The following is an 18,435-nucleotide window of genomic DNA, read 5'->3' on the forward strand; positions in this document are numbered from 1 at the left end:
GCGGCTCACTGGGGTCACTCGCTGCGGGCGGGGTGCGCCAGGGGGGGTGGCAGGGGGTGGGGGGTGGGGGGGGTGGGTGGGGGAGGGGGGGGCTTAGATGATGGGAGTAGAATGTCTATAGAAGAATGATCATCATTCTGGTGACTGATTCTTGGATGTGTGACTATTTCATGACGATGGTGATGATGATGATGATGATGGGGATGGGGTTGTAACCCGGAGGGATAGAATATCACAATGAGTGGAATCGTACGTAGCGCTTAGTGAAAATACAGCATTACCAACATGTTTTTTGTGGATGGCATGTGATATTTCTCAAGATGGTTCTCTGCGCGGTACATCAGCCTTGCGTCCTACTACGGTAGTTGACCAGTTCGACCGTCTTGTACTGGTCGTTCTGACAAGTTGGTACATCCACCGTCTGTCCCACTTGGATACAAGAGAATGATATGCAAAGGAAGGATAGACATTGAACTCAAGACCCGTGCACAGAATAAATATGCCAGTAGACGTGGTGTTGGTCAAACGAAGAGGGAGCAGCGGTGCTGTTGTGCATGTGTGATTGGCCGAAGCCTCCCCGCATCAGGACAGGACAGGACGATGAGGGGTGAGATGGCGATGCCCCGCCGTTCCGCACCTTGATCCGCCCGCGCGTTAAACAGAGAGGAGAGGGACTGGACGTCCGGGAGAGGGTGGCAACTTGCAAGCAGACGAACTCAAAACACTGATCAACAACACAGGTCGCTCAACTCTACCTTATCTTGACCACGACTCTTTTCCCCCCCTACTCCACTCTTGCGTATCGAAAATGAGTATTATCCACGTTGTCCAGTTTCAATTCAAGGAGCTTGTTCCGGCGGAGGAGGTGAAGACGGTACGTTTGTCCACGCCTGGTGGGGTGGGAAAGAGAGAGAGAGAGAGAGAGAGAGAGAGAAAAGACAAAGACAGGGCTAACGCCAAAACAGCTGTGTGAGAGTATGTTGGCTCTCAAAGACAATTGCATTCACCCGACGTCCAACAAGGCGTACATCAAGTCTCTTGTCGGCGGACTCGATTGTAGCCCCGAGGGCTTGCAGGACGGTATCACACACGTCTTTGTTGCCGAGTTTGAGAGCATCCAGGACCGCGATTATTACCTCGCCAACGACCCTGTGCATCAGGCTTTCAAAAAGCAGGTTGGTTCGGCTATTCTCAAGACGCGGGTGACTGATTTTGCGCCGGGGGTATTCTGAAGGTCGTTTCCACTGTTTGGTGGTGGTTCGTGGGGAGACGGACAGAGTGAGACGGACAGAGTGAGACGGACAGAGTGCAGCGTGTTGGCGGATGGGAGTGTTGGGTTACCTCTCGAGGCAAAGACTTGGGTCATTCTACATTGCATGTGCATTGGCACATGTCTGTTCCCTTGGAAATTGAAATGCCATCATTGCATATGGCTTAGCCAAATGGGAAATGGGAGTCTTACTGTACGGAACAAGCCCACGTCAGGTACCATGAGGTAGGTAGCGGGAGGGGAATGCAGGGATGGCGAGGAGAAGCAATCAGGGGTCCGTCCTCACTTACCTTAGTGCCCAAGGGCCCAAGAAGGGGGCCAATCACGACCATTACAGCCATTATTGTGCCAGCCAATCGTAGCACGTCGGACGCCTTTGCATCTGGTGATGTAAGCGGGGCGCACCACCGCACCAGGACACCGGGGTCTACCTTACGTCATGCCCTGTGCTCTTGCGCTGCTCTGGCCACCCGACACTCCGTCACCGTCCCCCGTTCCCGTCCCCGTCCCCGTCGTCTGCCCCCGCTGCGTGCTGTTCCCCTCCCCCGCCAGCCCACGCATTGCTCCTGCTCCTACCTAAAGGTACTCTGCTCTGCTCTGCGTCCCGCGTGCTGCCACCTTCTACCTAAGCTCCTTGGAGAAGGTACCCACCCACAAACCAGCGCTTGCCCTGCTTTCCCATTCGGTACGGATACCTGGGCTCAGGTAGGACGCTTCACTTTCATGACTTCAGGGGACCTGCCTCTCTGCCTCCCTGTCTGACGCGAACGGCCAACATCCAGCTGCTTGGCTTTTCTTCACTCGGCTCTTGCACACTCCCGTCACACCTCGTCCCCTTTCCATCTTCGCACCACGATTAGGAACAATATGCGAGTTGATGCTCCCTTTGCGACACCGTTTTAACACTCGTGCCCAACATCACTACACCTCCGTCGCCTAGCTCTACCCAATCGTCCCCTAGGTTGTCTATCAATCTGACCACGATACCTGATAGCTCGCGCCGTTGAACTACCTTCTGCAAAGAAGCGCCAGCGCCAGCACCCCCGTCCAACTTGCCTCTTGCCCTCGGCGCATTTACCCGCCCACAAGCACCAGGTTGCGACCTCGTCGCTGCCCAAACATCGACGCAATTCCTCCGTCGACGGCTTTCGCTATCGACTTCATCGACACCCATCGGCCTCGTTCTAGATACCAACGCCAATTCTAGCAGTCATGGCGCAAGCACCGCGTCCCACTTTCATCAACCTTCCTCCTCCAAACTCCAACCCGGATACTCCCTCGGAGATGCCGTACGCTGCCTCGTCCTTCCTTTCCCACTTGGTATCCAAGCTAACATCTCCCGACCCAGCGGCACCCCCACGAGCGCTACGACCTCCCTCTCTGCCCTCTCTACCACCGCTATTAAAGATGGTCACCGAGGCCATTTTCCCCAGGGTCCTGCCGGTGCCCGCGGCCACGCTCACCACCCCTCCACAACGAGCCTCGAAGCCGAGCGCGCCGACCGCATCTCCCGCCTCGCCGGTCTAGAGAGAGTCTCGACCTTGCGCGCCCCGCCGCACCAGCAGAATGCCGGCTCCTCCATCTCTCCCCAGACGACCCCTACCTCTACCGGCTTCCCTGCCAACTACCCGCCCAACACGCACCTCACGCCCGCATACTTTGACGCCCATGGCCAGCCTACCGCTGTCACCAAGATGAGCACCGTCGGTACCGCTAGCGCAACCGAGAGCTATGTTGGCGACGAAAACGAGACGCGCACCGCACCCGGCGAGCAGGACGAGGACATGTTCAGCATGGATACCAACTACCGCGAGGCCGGCTCGGTTACCAGCATGGGCGCCGAGCCCGAACGGATGGACGAGGACCAGACGGCAGGGTCCACCGGAGGCTACGACGACCGCATGAGCGACGACGGTTCCGCCAGCCTTGTTGGCTTTGGCGAGGGCGCCAACAGTACCGTGTCCGGTCCCATCTATCAGCGTCGACCCATTCCCGGAGTCGCTGGCCAGGCCGGTATCTGGGGCCTGGAGCGAAGCGCTTCTGGCCTCAGTGATGGCCTGCCGACGCAGCGGGCCCGCGACGTCACGATGGGTGGTGACACCCCGACCAGCGCCGCCGCCATGCAGGAACGACGGGATGCGCGGATGATGGATGGTACGACCAATGACGGCGCCGGTGTACCCAGCGACGAAATGTACGTCGACACCACCAACAAGCCACCCGTCCCTGCTTCCCAGTTCCCCCAGCAATCTTCACAAGCTAACCCCGCCACGACACCAACAGCTCGTGATACCGCAGAGCGTCTTCTCAGGGAGCGGCTTGATGGAGGCGAGGCGCGCGTAGGCAACGCCGCGCTTGGCAGCCCTCAGGGTGGTGGCGACAAGCTTGGCAAGTTCTACTTTGAGGAGCGGAAATAAGGCACCCCATTTCTTTTTCTTATTCAATCAAGTAGGCGAAGAAGAGGTATGCGGATGATCATGTACGGTTCATGACGTTGGGAAATACTTTTGGGATGAAAAACTGCGGGCTCGAGACTCCGCTTGCATGATTTGAACGGCTTTTTTGTGCTGGGATGGGAATTGGTTCGGATGGATTATGGATGGTTTAGGTTTGACTTAGACAATGCGAGCATCTGATTTTGAATTGTTGTGTTTCTTCTTTTCGTGATTGAAGGCTTTAATGAGTAGCTGGGTAATTGCGTGTCGTGAGATCGTCTAGTATTTGCCTTTTTCGAGCCCTCCAATCTTGACACATGGCCACTGTGTTCACCATGTGAGAGGGATCAAGGCTGGTTGAGCTGTTTTGCCCGCACTTCCTGTCGGACTACGAACGAATTCTACGACATTGTGATCCGGCTTTTCTGTGTGGATGTAGGACTCGCGAGATCCGCGTACCGGCGAGGAGGGGTTTGTCTTGCGGTGGCATCTAGGCATGTCGGGAGAAGAGGACTACCACTATTACTATCAATCCGACAGCAGCGACGACGAAACCCGACGGCTTTGGCGGACTTGTTGCTTGGTTTCGTGGGATGAGGGTGCAGGCGGTGGCATCATTACTAGCTAGCGCCTGCGGGACCTGTGTCGCCGTCCTTTTTCGTGGGTGAGGGACGACGATGTGGTATATCTACGGCAGAACGCGCCCCTCGGCCCGGCGGTAGAACCGACCGCTGGTATAGTTCGGACGAAGGGAGGCTCTGGAAATGTACCGTCTTTTTTTGTGGTCTTTATTTTTATGTGGAGTTTGAGTTGGCTTAAACTCTAATGTGTAAGAGAGGGTATAGATTGGGTCGTTAAGGGACTTGCGTTATATAGTAGTCAGCAGGTTCGCCGGCGGAGTCATTTTGCCTCCGTTTCTCTGGTTTCTGTTTCTGGCCCGTTCCCGTAGCGTAACAAATTTGGACCTTTCATGTCGTAGGATTTTTTGTTGGCGGAGGTCTGGTTTTCGTACTTATGGCTTGATGTAAGATAGTCCCTGCCACCGCCAGCTTTCTGGAGACAGACAACAGCCGACTAGGAGATTGGAGAAGTCTTTCGTAGAGAATACGACGACTTCGGCATCTTCCAACCTCAACGACTTGGCAGTTCGATTTCCCTCCAGCCCGCCCCCCTTTCCGGAGAGGTCATGACCACGCACCGATGTGACGCTGATATGCCCGGCGATGGTGGTCCCCCCGGTGTTCGTCGCATCACCGTCCTGCAGACAAACTTGCATCAGTCATGGCACGGTCCGAAAAATGCCCTTGGAGTACCCTGTTCGCTGCCTAGTACTCTCCTCCTGAGAGACAGGGGGGGGATTGCGCTACCGATTGACTCGGCTCTTGAATGTCAATGGCGGAAAACAACCTTGTGGAAGAGGGTATGGATTTACGCATAATGAATTCTATAAACAACCAGGTTTCTTAGCGTCCTGCCTAGTTTGGTGAACTCTAAAAGCAGATCAAGACGAGTGTACCCCCGGTCACCCGGCCACGATATTAGTCAACCCCAATAGCTCATACGGCACGTTGCCGCTTATATGAACATTGGAAAGAATCGCGGATGGGCTACTAGGCCATCATCCCATGTACCTATATACTGCTTCCCTTCTCTCCCATTTTGTCCATGGTCCACAATCTTTTTCGTGCTCGACACGAACAGAAACCCCACGCTCGCTTAAACCGAAGGAAAACAACAGCCATGCGCCTCTTCAGGACCCTAACTCTAGCCGTCGTGGGGCTTCTCACATCTCGCCTCTCCAACGCCTTCCGATCGTCTAGAGACCAGGACGCCGCCGCCGCGTTCTTGAATAGTCTCCTAACCGACACCCGGGGTCTCGACGATGCTCTCCGTGGACAAGGACAACAGCGGCCCACCTCTCTGACTGTAGACCTCGGGTATGCCAAGTACGAAGGCTACACCAACGCCAGCAGCGGCCTGAACATCTGGAAAGGGTAAGACTGACCTTCTCCCTGGCAATTCAACGTTACCGCCCCGTGTATATACGCGCGAGTTGCCTCTGACAAGACCCGCCGCAACCTCTAGGATCCGCTACGCGGCTCCTCCGACAGGCGCCCAGCGATGGCGTGCTCCCCGCCTCCCGTCGGCCAACGACACTGCCGGGAGCGGTGGTGGTGGTGGTGCTGGGGTCCTGGCAGCGACTGACTTTGGTCCAATCTGTCCGCAAAACTACCCTGCCGTGCCGGGTCTCCCCTTCATCCCCGGCGACGAGGACTGTCTCTTCCTAAACGTGTACGCCCCCGCCGCCGCTGCCGAGGACTTGCCGGTGCTGGTGTACATCCACGGCGGTGGGTACGGGTACGGCGATGGAAGGATTGACATGTCGGAGATCATCAATGCGAATGGGGGTGGTTTCGTGGCTGTTGTTATTCAGTATCGCGTATGTCTGTCGTTTTTTTCCTCCCCCTTTCTTGATGGGCTTGTTTTTTTTCGACCCCCTTCCCGGACCATTGATCGCAGACGAGGAATAGGTTTAGGCTTGAAGCTTGCGAGAAATCCAAACTGACGACGCAAAGCTCGGCGCATTGGGGTTCCTTTCCTCAGCAGAGGTCAAAGCCCGAGGCGTGGTGAACGCGGGACTGCTTGACCAGGCCTTTGCCCTCGGCTGGGTGCAGCGCTTCATCGGCCAGTTTGGCGGGGATCGTCGCAAGGTGACGATTGCAGGGGAGTCGGCGGGCGCCGGGTCTGTCATGTACCACATCCTCGCCGTGGACGGAAGTCTGGGGACGACTCTCTTCAATAATGTAAGTTTCCTGCTCGCTGCATTTTCGCCTCTGCTCAACGCCGACGGTGAGATGGGAGGGCGCTAACCTCGAATCAAAAAAAACTTAAGGGAATCGCCGCCTCGCCGTACCTCCCGTTCCACTATGCCTACGACGCGGCGTTTCCGACTGCGCGGTATCAGGCGTTTGCTGAAAAGGCGGGCTGTTTGTCGTCTGGTGATGTCCTCGAGTGTCTCCGCGGGAAAGAGAGCATGACGTTGCAGGTGGCGAGTGCCAATACCACTTTTGAACAGCCGTATGGGTTTTGGTATGTGGACGGGTCTCATGACGTTGCAGTTTTCTTCTTCCTGGACGCGGCTGACTGGGCGGCGTTAGGGCGTTCTACCCGGTGACGGACGGCGTTTACATCAAGAGCCTTCCCACCGAGCAGATGAAGCAGAAGAAAGTCAACGGAGAGCGCCTGCTCGTCGGTGTGAGTATCCCCCCTTCACTGGATTCTCGGCCGGCAACTGACGAGATTTCAAGCACAATGCGAATGAAGGGCCCCTCCTCACTCCGCCCAACATTGTCAGCGTCTCGGATCTGACATCCTGGCTCAAGCTCGAGTTCCCCAACCTCTCTTCGAGCCAAATCGACGAGATCCTCGCCGCGCATCCGACAAAGACGGGGGCGAACGACACCCGCTTCGAGACAAACGGGCTGACGGGTCTCACGGCCCTCGACGTGAGTCAGTCAGGGACCGGGCAACAGCAGAGAGCCAACGTAAGAGGCGCCATCCCCCCCACCCCCGGCCTGTGTGACCCCTTGCCCTGACAAAAGCAAAATGGAAAAAACAGAACATTTACGCTGAAGCCACGTTCGTCTGCCCAAGCTACTGGCTCTCCGACGCCTTCACATCGCCAAAGTCGTCTTGGCACTACCAGTACTCTGTACCCTTCGCCTGGCACACGGCCGATATCCCAGGCTACTTTGGCCCCGCGACGCCGAACCAGGGCCCGGACCTTGTTCTCGCCTTCCGCAAGATTTGGGGTAACTTCGTCACGGCCAACGACCCTTCCATCAGCGATGAGATTGCCAACGGAGCTTCGGGAGGCGGGGCAGCTGCTGAGAATGGAGCGAGCCAGTGGCCGGTCTGGACGGAGGAGGCGCAGAAGCAGTTGAACTTGAACCAGACGGGCGGGGTGCCGTATGAGTTTGTTACGTCGTGGGGCACGCGCGTCACGCAGTTTATGGCTCCGGGACAGGTGAATGATATCAGGGTTGTGCCGGCTGATTCCTGGGAGGGCGGGCGTGGTGAGAGGTGCGACTTTTGGCGGCGGTTGGCTCCTAGCATTTCGGCCTAGAGGGAGCTCGAGTGGTGGACTCCTGCCTGTGATTCCGGACCATAGGTTTTTCATACGATCACGTTACCAGTGACTTGATGACGCTTGCAATGGGCGGAATGGATGTGAACAAGACGGTGATGGTGCCGAATAAACTCATTGACAAGCTCGATAGCGCAGCGGCACGGGGATCCGTTCGGAGGAGGAGCGCGGTGGCGATGGCTGAGGAGTTGGCGCCCAGCGTGACGCCGCGGGTGATGTAGTCATCTGTAACTTTGTAAGCTGCCGTTCCCGTTCATTCTTCATTTCATACTGCGCAAATCCCCTTACCTTCGGGTACCCTCAGCCAAGCGAGCATGCGCTGGCCAACCAGCACACCAACGATGCCGCTCATGATGGCCACCGCAGCCACGGTATTCAGATCGCCCCCGAGATTCTCCGTTGCAGGGAGAGCCAGCGCGAGCGTCAAACTACGCGACGCAAACGCGAGAGACCGCTCTGCGCTGATGCCGATGGCGTAGCAGATCTTGGGGTACGAAAAGAGGCAGCCGATGGACATGAGGATGTTGGGCAGGACGATGGCGACAAAGTTCTGCTTCAGCTCGCGGCGGTACTGGTACATTGGCAGCGCGAGGGAGACGATGCTCGCGTCGAGGACGGTGCTGAAGATGTCGCCGGCGCCGGGGAGGCGGCCGCTGGCGTTGCTGGCGTGGAGCCAGAGGTAGGTGTAGTTCGCCCCCGTGCGGAAGGATCGGAGGGTCTCGAAGAGGCCGGTGCCCCTGACGGCGGCGAGGGCCCAGATGCCGAGGACGGAGAGGAGGGAGGTGAGGAGGACGGGGTGGAGGTACTGTCTCCAGTTTGCGGGGACGGACATGGCGGCGAAGTAGACGAGGAGGATGAGGCTTAGGTGGAGGGGCATGGCGTAGCCGGTTGCGTAGTAGAGGGGGATGCCGACGAAGGCAAAGATGAAGGCGTAAATGACCCAGTTTAGGTGGCCGCAGATCCAAGCGGCCCAGAGTTGTGAGCGTGGCATGGGGACGGGTTCTTGGCGTGGAAGAGACGGGGTTGACGGGGACGAGGGTAGATCGCCGCCGGTCTCGGTCGGTCGGTCGGGGGAGTTTGCTGATGGGAGGAAGGTGTGTGACGCGTTCTGCGAGGGCGGCGGCGGAGCGAGGGTGTTGAGCGATAACGAGGACGGAGCTGCGGAGATGGTGCGGGAGCCCGGGACGGAGTCGCTTCGAGGGGGCGTGTCGGCGAGAGGGATTTCGTCTGTCTCGTTGCCCATCTCCTCTGCGCGTTCTGTTATCGCGCGCTTGGATGAGCCAAGGAGGAGTTGGAGGCCGCGGGTGAGGTATGCGGCCAGCGCCATCATCATGATGAATCCAATGACTACGGCCGATTAGCTTAATGCTGCACTAGATGAAAGGGAAGAAGAGCTCACTGAAGACGGCGATGATCTTCATGACCTCCTTGATACCGATCGAGGGACTCAATGGCAGCATGATGAACGATGGTGTGAAAAAGATATTGATCCAACGGAGAGACCACCCCGCCTACGAACCATCAGCATCATAACTCCAACGTTCGCCGATCGCCTTGCAAGGACTCACCGGCACATCAATGACAGCGACAATTGCTCTCGTCTTGTGGTTCCCTAGCACCAGTTCCGACAACAAGAGCCCGAAGAAGAGCAGAATCAGACAGGCCACAGAGGCCGGGAAGGAGACCCCGACGGCGTCGAAGAAGACGCTGACACCGAAGCATGCAGCCAGCATGACCATGATACCCGAGGGCACGTAGAGCCATGAGTTGAGGAGCTTCGGGGCCGATTGAGACGCGGCCTGTACACATTATCAGGTCGTCTTCTAGCAATGAGGATGATTTTGTGAGTTGGACATACCAGCTTTATCGCTTGGAGAACATCGACGCATGCCTTGAGCCATTGCGGCTCGCTGCGTGGGCGTTTATTTGCAGTCGTCATTGTAGCTGTGTCTTGGATCGAATCTCATTATAAGAGGGAGTGTTCTTGATTCTCTGGACGTTGAATGAGTCCAAATCTCAAGCTAAAGTGTGTAATCAAGAATCCGACTTATAGAGAAGAGGATTTGGATGAGGTGACGTGTGCGACGTGAGCCAGAGCAACAAGGTTCTTAGCTCACAAGTTATCGCTGTTCGCGTCGGACGATGTGACCGTTGAAATTAGTCAGTCCCCCCTTAGCCGCTTTTCCCTACCGAAATGCTCCGATGCCGCCCCAAGACAGTTCAAGTACAAAGGCTTTAAAACGGACTTGAAGCTCACAGCCAGTGCCGAAATCTTTTCGTTTCCAGCGGTGGAATTCACTCGTGATAAGGCACCTTTCGAGGGTCCGCCGATCGGAAGCCGAGCCGAGCGGGCGGATCTTACCCGAACGAAGACGGTCCACCTCGCCTTTGCCTTTGCGATTTAGCTGCATCTTTAGCTTTCCCTGAGTCCCCGTCGTCCTCGAATCTCACTGAATGACACTCAATCGTTTGGAAGCTGTCACGAGTCCTCATGTCATGCACATCTGAATCGCTCGGCGGCCGCAAAGTGGAATGCGACTTAGGTACTGCCATGCACAAGAACTTGGGGAGTTCCACCGCAGCTTTGTGTAATGAATGACAGCACATGGCACCATGTCACCGACTACTACAACAATACTGTAATTTTCTGGAATTGTAATGGTAACTAATCTCTGATTGAGGCACTTGCACTTCCTGCTTCCTCTCTTCTCCCAGACCGAATGCATATGAGCTGAAGCTCTGTCTATAAATCTCCCCGGTCATCTGAAAAAAAGGCGACCCTCGTGTAAAACAATGACCAGAATGCTGCTTCCTTCTCTGAAAACTCCGGTTGCCAAACGCTATGCGGCCTAATATCCTTCGAGGCAAACTTATTCGTGATGGAGTTCTGTCTCAGATTCCCAGCGTCTTGTTCTTGAAGTGCGATGCCGCGAGAAGGCGGAATCGAACATGAGCGGGTTGAGCCCTGACGCTTGAGAGTGCATGGAACAGAAAGTCGGTGCGGACGAGGAGGTCGAGGGCACTTCTCAAAGGGTCACCGCGGGGCTGACTTCTGGCGACAGCAGGGGTTACTTCGACCCAGGTTCTCTCCTTCTCCTCAAAGATCATAAGATGGTTGCTTTCCTTCGCTGTGGCTATGATCTTGTTGTTAGTACATGTACCTATAAAATGAGAGTAACCACAGGGCGCGGGCCAACTAAGGCTCCCCAGAGATACAGTAGTACATACCAAGCTGATCCGTCAGGAACTGCTTCTGCGAAGCTTTGTTGCCGTCGCGCAACTTGACAAGAATGAAGAAGTTCTTGACATCAGGGAAGCTCTCGACCATCACGGCAAGATCACCGAAGGCGCAAGGTTGGGAAACAACCCTGTTGAAGTTCAAGTCCAGACCATAAAGGCGGTCTCGATCATACACAACGCCAATGTTGCGAATGCCGACGACGAAGTGGCTGCGATTGAGTCTTCGCTGCTGAGCGCTATACCAGTCCAGAGAGGGTCGCTGCTTCACGTCAAACACGAGAACCATGAGATCCTTGTCCGCGCGGACGCCGAGCTCGGGGCAGCGAGACAAGTCATGGAATGAGACTCCGAACTCGCGCTCGATGACCTCATCGAATCCAATGATGCTGTTGGCGAGTTGGGTCAAGCATTTGTATTTGGACGCGGCGCCATCTCTTCCAGTGTTGACGTCGATGAGTCCTGGGGTTGTCTTATTGGGTTTGCAGCTGCCATAAATGACGGCGGGCTCGTAGTCAATGTACTCGCAGATGATCATCGCCTTGATCTCATTGGGGAGACGAGGGAACGGGTGGAAGGTGTCGAATCGAGGCTCCTCGACCTTCTTGATCTCCTCGACCTCCTTGACCTCCTCGGTCTGGGACTTGGTGTCCGAAGTGTGACCTGCCTTCTTGGACGGCTTAGGAGAGGCCGTCACCTTCTTGATGGTAGCGACGGCACCAGCCTTCTTGACGAGAGCCTTGCTCTGAGTGCTGGCTCGGAGAGCCGGCGCCATGGTCGGCTTGGAGCTGGTGGTCTTGCCGGGAATGTTGCGAGGCATTTTCAGTGATGCTTAGGGCAAGAGCTGGAACGGACTGAGGATGGAAGTTAGCAGAGCTTGGGTTCAAGGTAGATGAATTTAGAGGGAAGAAATCAAGTCGAAAGTCAATGATGGACGACGAGTTGAGGGAAAAAATGTTTCAGCGGGCAGCCAATTTTTATACTGTTTCCTTGCCCTCTCTTGGCTGCAGCTTGAAGACTGAGTAGGAAGGAGCGACGGATCTTGACAACTTGAACATGGGAGAGAAAAGATCAAGAGAATGAAGACCGCCTGAAGGTCAGAGAAGATTGTGGAGGCGACGCGTGGTACTGATTTTGAAGAGTAGAGATAGACCTTCCCTTGCAAGCGGTCCAGACCAGCCGAGCTCTCCATCTCGGAGGGAAATTGAGAGACTGATGAAGAAAACAAAAGGGAATTGACTTGCCTATAAGATGATTGTGCGTCGGAAAATGAGCTTCTCCCAAGTTGCCCGTGAACTGAAGATAATCAGTCAAAACTCTCAGTAGGGCGGCTCAAGCACCACCAGGCGGCTCGTTTCCGCAGCGCAGTTTGTATTGGAAGGAGATGGTATCTCAATCAAACGCGAGGATACGCAAGAAATAGAGGAGACAAAAACATTGGGAGGAAAAGACGGAAAGGTCTCAAATCGCTTCGTGATGATGTGGAAGAGATGAGCTTACTTACCTGAGCGACTTTGTTTGCTGTTCCTTATGGTTGACTGAAGATTGGAGGACAAGGAAGAGTTTGTCGAGAGAAGTTTATGGAAAGAGAAGAGTCTGAGGCAAGATAAGAGGGGAGGCTTCATGAGGCGGGTAGTACTGTCAAGACTTTTTAAGGCGGGCAGGACTGTCAAGATTCATGAGGCGGGTGGGGCCTTCAAGATGTCATGAGGTAGGTATGGTTTTCCAGGCTTCATGCGGCGAGTAGGACTGTCAGGACCTCTCGAAGCGGGATCAAAGGAGTCACAAACCTGTGATGCCGCACTACGGACGGCCACTAAAATTCAAGCATGTAGCACCAACTTCTTCACAACTTGAAGAGTTGTCCAGTGAGTGTTATGGAGTCTCGAGGCTTTACATGGATAAGAAACAAAGGTTGGGCTTGTTGCTACAGTCGAGTTTAGCAAGTGATGTGTGCTCAGGGGAGATCAAAATGGCCAGGTTAAATAATATGTAGTTGCAGCCATCAACCATGTTTAATGATATTGGATTCATCTTACAAGACTTTTTGGAACCTAAAGAAACTTCCTTCATACATTGAAATTCCCAATGGACTTCAAAGAAAGGTTCTGGCTATCTTGATCGTAGGCAAGAGGCATCAAGCTCCATAAAGGCACTCAGACCCAGGACTCCTTAATGGGCTTGACCCGCCTATAAAACAGAATAGAAACCACCTTTCATCTTGCATTCAAGTTGCTTCCTGATCTTTCTCCAATGTCCATCATTCCGCAAATCCAACGTCCCCTCGATTCATCAAGTCTTCTCCAGCAGCTTTTCAGATATGAACCCTTGAGCTTCGATAAACCATTCATTCAATTGCTATGAAAAAATCAAGAGTGCAAACGCTTCATCTCTCTACTATTCATCTCAATGCCTCATTGGACCATCGATGTTGTAGTGTTCTGTACGTGGCTTTGCCATATATAGGTATGGTGCTGTCCCAAGACGGCTGAGACCATTCTCATAAATGGTAACGCCTTTACTGTCGTCTTTTCTGTCGAAAAGATTATCTCAGTGCTGGGAAAATACATTCACTGTTCAATCAAGGAGCGAAATCTATGAATGGATGCAGCCAACAGCAGGGGATCCTGAGAGTTTTCCTCTTTTCACATGTAGATATATGCTCAAAGCCGGCCAGTACAAGATTAATATAACTTTAAAAGGGGATTCTCTTATTCTTTTCCGGGTAGTAACCTATTCCAGGAAACGCAAATCTTCATCCGCATGGGGCATTGAGAAATTGATGACTCGCTGATCTGCCGCTAAAGCTGTGTGGAATTCTCCCTGTCCGCATCCGAAACCGGACGAAAGAATACCGGTACTTCAATTTGATTCAGTATCCTCTCATCATGGCATCCCTCAAATTCAGATATCAAATTGAACTTCATCCACCTTTACACTTCCTAGAATGCCTCGCTGATCTCACTGCAGCCAATGAATCCCTCAGAACTCTTTGACATCTGCCCTCTGGGAATTCGGCAGTGCCGTCCAACTTTTCGTTCTTGATATTTTCTTTCCGACAGGCAATGCCGTGGTAGACGCGGACTTTGATGAAAGCCCCGATGGCGCCGCAAATGATTTGACACTTCCTTCCATTCGACATGGATCTTCCTTTTTCCTTGTAATCGTCAGAGTGATTATACTTCTGAGATGTAAAGCTCTTTAAAGCCTCCTTTTGCCCATATACACAGCAGATGTAGATGAGAGGTTCGATGCTCGTTCCAGAACAGGGGGTAAAACACATATCTGCGACCCAATGAGGGGCTATCCAGTCTTTGGGAGTCAAGGCATTCATATCATCTGTGATTGGTGTTCGAAAGATGGTCTTGTTGTTGGGATAAGACTTGAGAATGTTGTCCAGGGCAAATTTTGCAAGCGGTCGCTCCTCGCAATATTGCCGAATTGCTAGCAGAGCTGACAAGGCCACCCCCAACGCCAAAATTGGGTCCTTCTCATCTTCTGAAGAGCTTCGGTAGAATATTTTCTCGGATGATGAAAGACGAACAACAAGGTAACGGTTGGCTTGGTTTATAACTATTCTTGCGGCGTGAGCTGCATCAATGTGGAAGTCTCTGCTCCGGCCTGGAGTTTGTAGGAATGAATTGACTGTTTGATATGACAGCTGGATCTTGCAGTTTGGTGTCGCGTGGCTGATCTTATACCGCGGGCCTAGTCTGAACCTTTGCTGATCATTCAAATCTCTATCAACAGACCGCAGTGCAGTTGCATACTGCGACTTGGGCCAAGAATCTTTCTCGGCTACATTTCTGTGTATCTTGACGGAATCATGGCGGAACTCTGTATTGTCTGCATGTTCCCTTACTTCTAGCTCGTCAGGTATGGCAATATCCTCCCTTAACTCTATCAATTGTAGCGAGGATCTTCTTTAAGACCCGACGACCTATACCAGAATTCGTTTGGTGGTCGACAGTTTCTTGTTGGTACTGGAGCCTTTGGGGCCACCAAGAAATCGGAGATATAGTTCTTCAATCATTGGTAGTGATGCAAAAAGCGAGTTCATCGAATCCTGAGTTGCAAAACCTCTGTCGTCTTCGATTAAGAGTAAACGTTGTTGAATAATCAGGAGCACACAGTTTATTACAACGTTTGCCTGGGCATCTAAGTGTGTGAGTACCTTGTATTGTGTATGCTCTTGTATCTCGAAGTCATCATCAATGGACAGGCTCGCTTAAGAAAACTGGTTATTCACTGCGCCTGGTGAATTCTGGTAGACTTCCGCTGAATGTGGGTTGAAGGCGTTCCGCCAGGCTATTCGGAGGTTCTCAATGCCGTCTTATATCAAGATGGTAACATTCCGGTCGATTTGATGCCCCAGGTTAATCTGCGAGCAGTTGCTCAGGTTTTTGGAAATAATAGGCTCAGGCCTACTCAGCAAGACGACGCGAACCCAGCTGTGCCTGGAACCGCAAATGTGGATAAACATCTCCAGCAAACCAAAATTTTTGTGTAATGACTTGAAACTTGATGCCATCCTGATGCTCCCTGATTCGTCGATTGTATCTATGACTGCGAGTGTCGTAAAAAGTTCTTGTAGTTCCATCAACGACCAGTCGTCATTCTGCCGTCTAGCATCAAACCGGGCCCGATAGGCGGCCCTTACAGGGTCAAACGTCGTTATGCCTGAGTTTAAGATGGCTAAAATCAGACCCCGCCTCATTGAAACATCTCACGCCCCATAGTCGAGCCCTCGGGCCGCATACAACCATTCACAGACAAATCGATTGTCATTGAGATTGCCGTTTTGACCACCCCTTTGGACACAAAGTTGAATGCTCTTCGCTAGAACCGACATGCCGCTTCCCGCTTTGCCCATTCTCCATAGGATTCTACCGGAAGATACCCAAAACTGGAACTCTTCGGTTTCCTAGAGCCACTGATTGGTGTCAGGGAGCGGATCTGCGATCTGATCTCGGCTTTGATGCATGCTATCAAACCGCAGGCTTTCGGTGCATTTTATACGTTGTCAGGGCTCCAAGTCCTTTCCAAATGGAAAATTTGCCGGTGAACAATCATTTCATACGAGTTTTCGGACCACCATGTTGGAAGTGCTCGATGCAGTATATGAGATGGGATATGTTTGAGTCCGGCTGGTCTCCCGCCCTACCGTCGAAGTCTACCCCATCGATTATGAGCAGAAGAGGAGCTATTTTCAGCTGATCGCCATGGTGAAAATTATCATCTAGTATCTTTCTCAAGAGGAATGCTCCAGAAGGTTCGGCTCTGTCTTTATTCAGATGGAAACCTGTTTTGCGTCGCATTTTCTTAAGAAGTGATTTACGGAAGTCACCTTCGGCGCGGCTGGAGAGCAACATGTAGGTCAATATGCCAAAAATGGTTGAAGTTGTAACCAGTGAGTTGCAACCGCATGCGGAATATTTGGAGAAGAAGGAGGCCGTATTATCTAGTCGATCCAACCTGAGGTGTGAAGAATCGACAACGTGAGCAGGGAATGTCCCATTCCAGTCTCATCATGGAAGAAGATGAAACTCTCTTATTCTTATTTCATACATACCTGGGTGATCCATCTAGCGTCAAAAAAAATATTTGAGGTCTGATCTCTGAACTATAGTTTGACATATTCTGCGACCATATTGGAGTCAATGGCAAAGAGATTCGAGAGGAACCCAAATTACAAATGCCTGCGGTTGTGAAGCAGCTTGAGACACTCAAAGCAACTGTGAAAGAACTAAACCAGCTCTCCAAGAAATTAGAGGCGAAGAGCAGGAGAGGCAAGTTTCAGAGATATACGAATACCGTCACGACACAAACTGAGCCAGCAGGCATATCGAACCATTTAGTCCATGCCACAACCGAGCTGGGTAATCGAATATCCGTCGTCCATGTTGGTCTGACGGGGAGCCTAGAAGATGGGTTCAAAGCAGCAGTCAAGCTTCTCGAGGATGTCAATGCAAAAGTGTGTCAAGCGCTTGGTTTCGGCCTCATACTTGCCGATAGATAACGAAACAGAGATCTTCTTAGTGCTGGTACAGGTACACCCCATCAGACTTCAAGGGCAACTGATGTGGAAACGATACACACATTGTAGTTGCCGATGCACAGGGGGAAGGCAGCCTTGGAAATTTCAAAATCGCTGGTTAGGTAATGGGCCATAAGAAGTCGTTCCGTGCATTTCCATTAGTGAAGAAGATAGCTGAGATGATTCAAACGGAGCTTTAGCAACAGAGTAGTGGTATACGGTTATGCAAAGGTCCAGAGTCGGGACACCCACAGGAATGTCCATACGACATTTACAGAGACCTGGTGTTGGTTTCTGAGCCTCTCTCTATCTCTCTCTCTGTGGTCCTCGGATCCACTTACATGGTCGCCAGACAACGAGGTCAACGACGCTCAGACTGACAAAGAAAGTGGATTCGAAGCTATCAGCAATGGAGAGGCTAGCCGAGTACGGAACTGGGATCAATTGCGTCCTTTAAGATTACCAGTGCGCAATAAACGGATACAAGCATAGACAAAATACTTTGGGCAAATAAATACCGCAATGCGTCCCCGAGCTTCTCTCTGCCTTTTCAATTTTCTCTCTCGCTAGCTCTATGCCAAACAGAACACATCAAGCGCATTCTCGCTATCAAATTTGATGGGTCTATCATATCTAGAGCGCATCAGAGGTAAGTCGATTGCCGCATAGCAGCAATATAGGACGTAGAATCTTATCAACCACTGTTCTCACTCGACGCCCACCCCTTCCCAACCCGGACCATTTTGAGCCATTTGACCCTTCACGATGTCATTTGGCTTTCACAGGGTCCGGAGATTGATGAATGGCGTGCCAATTTCTCCCAAGAAAGGGCACGCCCGCGCATAAAGAATTTCTAGACCCCTCGCTTTCAATGTGCTCGTTGAGCTCCATGTCCCACGCAAGGAAGTCTAGGTAGCGGCGCGTACACGTAGTAGCCATACCCTGTGTCAACACTGTAGGTCGTTTATTAGTGAAAAGAGAAGGGAGGAAGATCAATCGTGGAGTTGGGATTGCAATCTCCCAGCACGAGTTTCGGTAAATGCTGGCGTTGCCTCTGGCATTAAGGTGCAGACCTCTTCACTCTGACTCAAGTCGCCAAAACGTTGTCTACCTCTGACTCCACACTTCTTCGATTTGACGTCTGACTCCCAAGTCGGAACTCGAGAACGCTCTCGAGGATGCGCTGGCTACAGCGAGGGCGACGTGCGTGCCCATCACGTCAACCGAATACGACATGGCACAGAACCCAGCCAAGGAAATTGCGCACTAACCAGATAGCCAACCAGGCAACCCAGAACTGTTTGAAGGG

General features: G+C 52.9%; 6 protein-coding genes across 6 annotated transcripts; 3 read left to right on the top strand and 3 right to left on the bottom strand.

Annotated features, from left to right (window-relative positions):
* Positions 1 to 808: 808 nt before the first annotated feature.
* CORC01_02565 (stress responsive A/B Barrel domain-containing protein) lies at positions 809 to 1,232 on the top strand (the record flags this gene model as incomplete). The annotated part of the gene is made up of 2 exons (XM_022614215.1): positions 809 to 874; positions 966 to 1,232. The coding sequence occupies 2 exons, from the start codon at positions 809 to 811 to the stop codon at positions 1,230 to 1,232; spliced, it is 333 nt and encodes a 110-aa protein (XP_022479128.1).
* Positions 1,233 to 2,482: 1,250 nt separating this feature from the next.
* On the top strand, positions 2,483 to 3,687 carry CORC01_02566 (uncharacterized protein; the record flags this gene model as incomplete). Its single annotated transcript, XM_022614216.1, has 2 exons — positions 2,483 to 2,559; positions 2,619 to 3,687. 2 exons carry the CDS (start codon positions 2,483 to 2,485, stop codon positions 3,685 to 3,687), a joined length of 1,146 nt encoding a protein of 381 aa, XP_022479129.1.
* A 1,758-nt stretch (positions 3,688 to 5,445) lies between these two features.
* On the top strand, positions 5,446 to 7,831 carry CORC01_02567 (acetylcholinesterase; the record flags this gene model as incomplete). The annotated part of the gene is made up of 7 exons (XM_022614217.1): positions 5,446 to 5,699; positions 5,791 to 6,145; positions 6,282 to 6,509; positions 6,599 to 6,795; positions 6,864 to 6,960; positions 7,014 to 7,250; positions 7,325 to 7,831. The coding sequence occupies 7 exons, from the start codon at positions 5,446 to 5,448 to the stop codon at positions 7,829 to 7,831; spliced, it is 1,875 nt and encodes a 624-aa protein (XP_022479130.1).
* Positions 7,832 to 7,889: 58 nt separating this feature from the next.
* On the bottom strand, positions 7,890 to 9,791 carry CORC01_02568 (uncharacterized protein; the record flags this gene model as incomplete). The annotated part of the gene is made up of 5 exons (XM_022614218.1): positions 7,890 to 8,077; positions 8,141 to 9,199; positions 9,252 to 9,363; positions 9,421 to 9,651; positions 9,711 to 9,791. The coding sequence occupies 5 exons, from the start codon at positions 9,789 to 9,791 to the stop codon at positions 7,890 to 7,892; spliced, it is 1,671 nt and encodes a 556-aa protein (XP_022479131.1).
* A 953-nt stretch (positions 9,792 to 10,744) lies between these two features.
* CORC01_02569 (uncharacterized protein) lies at positions 10,745 to 11,909 on the bottom strand (the record flags this gene model as incomplete). The annotated part of the gene is made up of 2 exons (XM_022614219.1): positions 10,745 to 10,986; positions 11,081 to 11,909. 2 exons carry the CDS (start codon positions 11,907 to 11,909, stop codon positions 10,745 to 10,747), a joined length of 1,071 nt encoding a protein of 356 aa, XP_022479132.1.
* Positions 11,910 to 14,012: 2,103 nt separating this feature from the next.
* On the bottom strand, positions 14,013 to 14,921 carry CORC01_02570 (uncharacterized protein; the record flags this gene model as incomplete). Its single annotated transcript, XM_022614220.1, has 1 exon — positions 14,013 to 14,921. A coding segment is annotated over one exon (909 nt), but the record flags the coding sequence as incomplete, so codon positions are not given.
* Positions 14,922 to 18,435: the final 3,514 nt, after the last annotated feature.

The sequence above is a fragment of the Colletotrichum orchidophilum genome (genome assembly GCF_001831195.1).
Source record: "Colletotrichum orchidophilum strain IMI 309357 chromosome Unknown Scaffold_15.1, whole genome shotgun sequence".
Taxonomy (NCBI): Eukaryota; Fungi; Ascomycota; class Sordariomycetes; order Glomerellales; family Glomerellaceae; genus Colletotrichum; species Colletotrichum orchidophilum.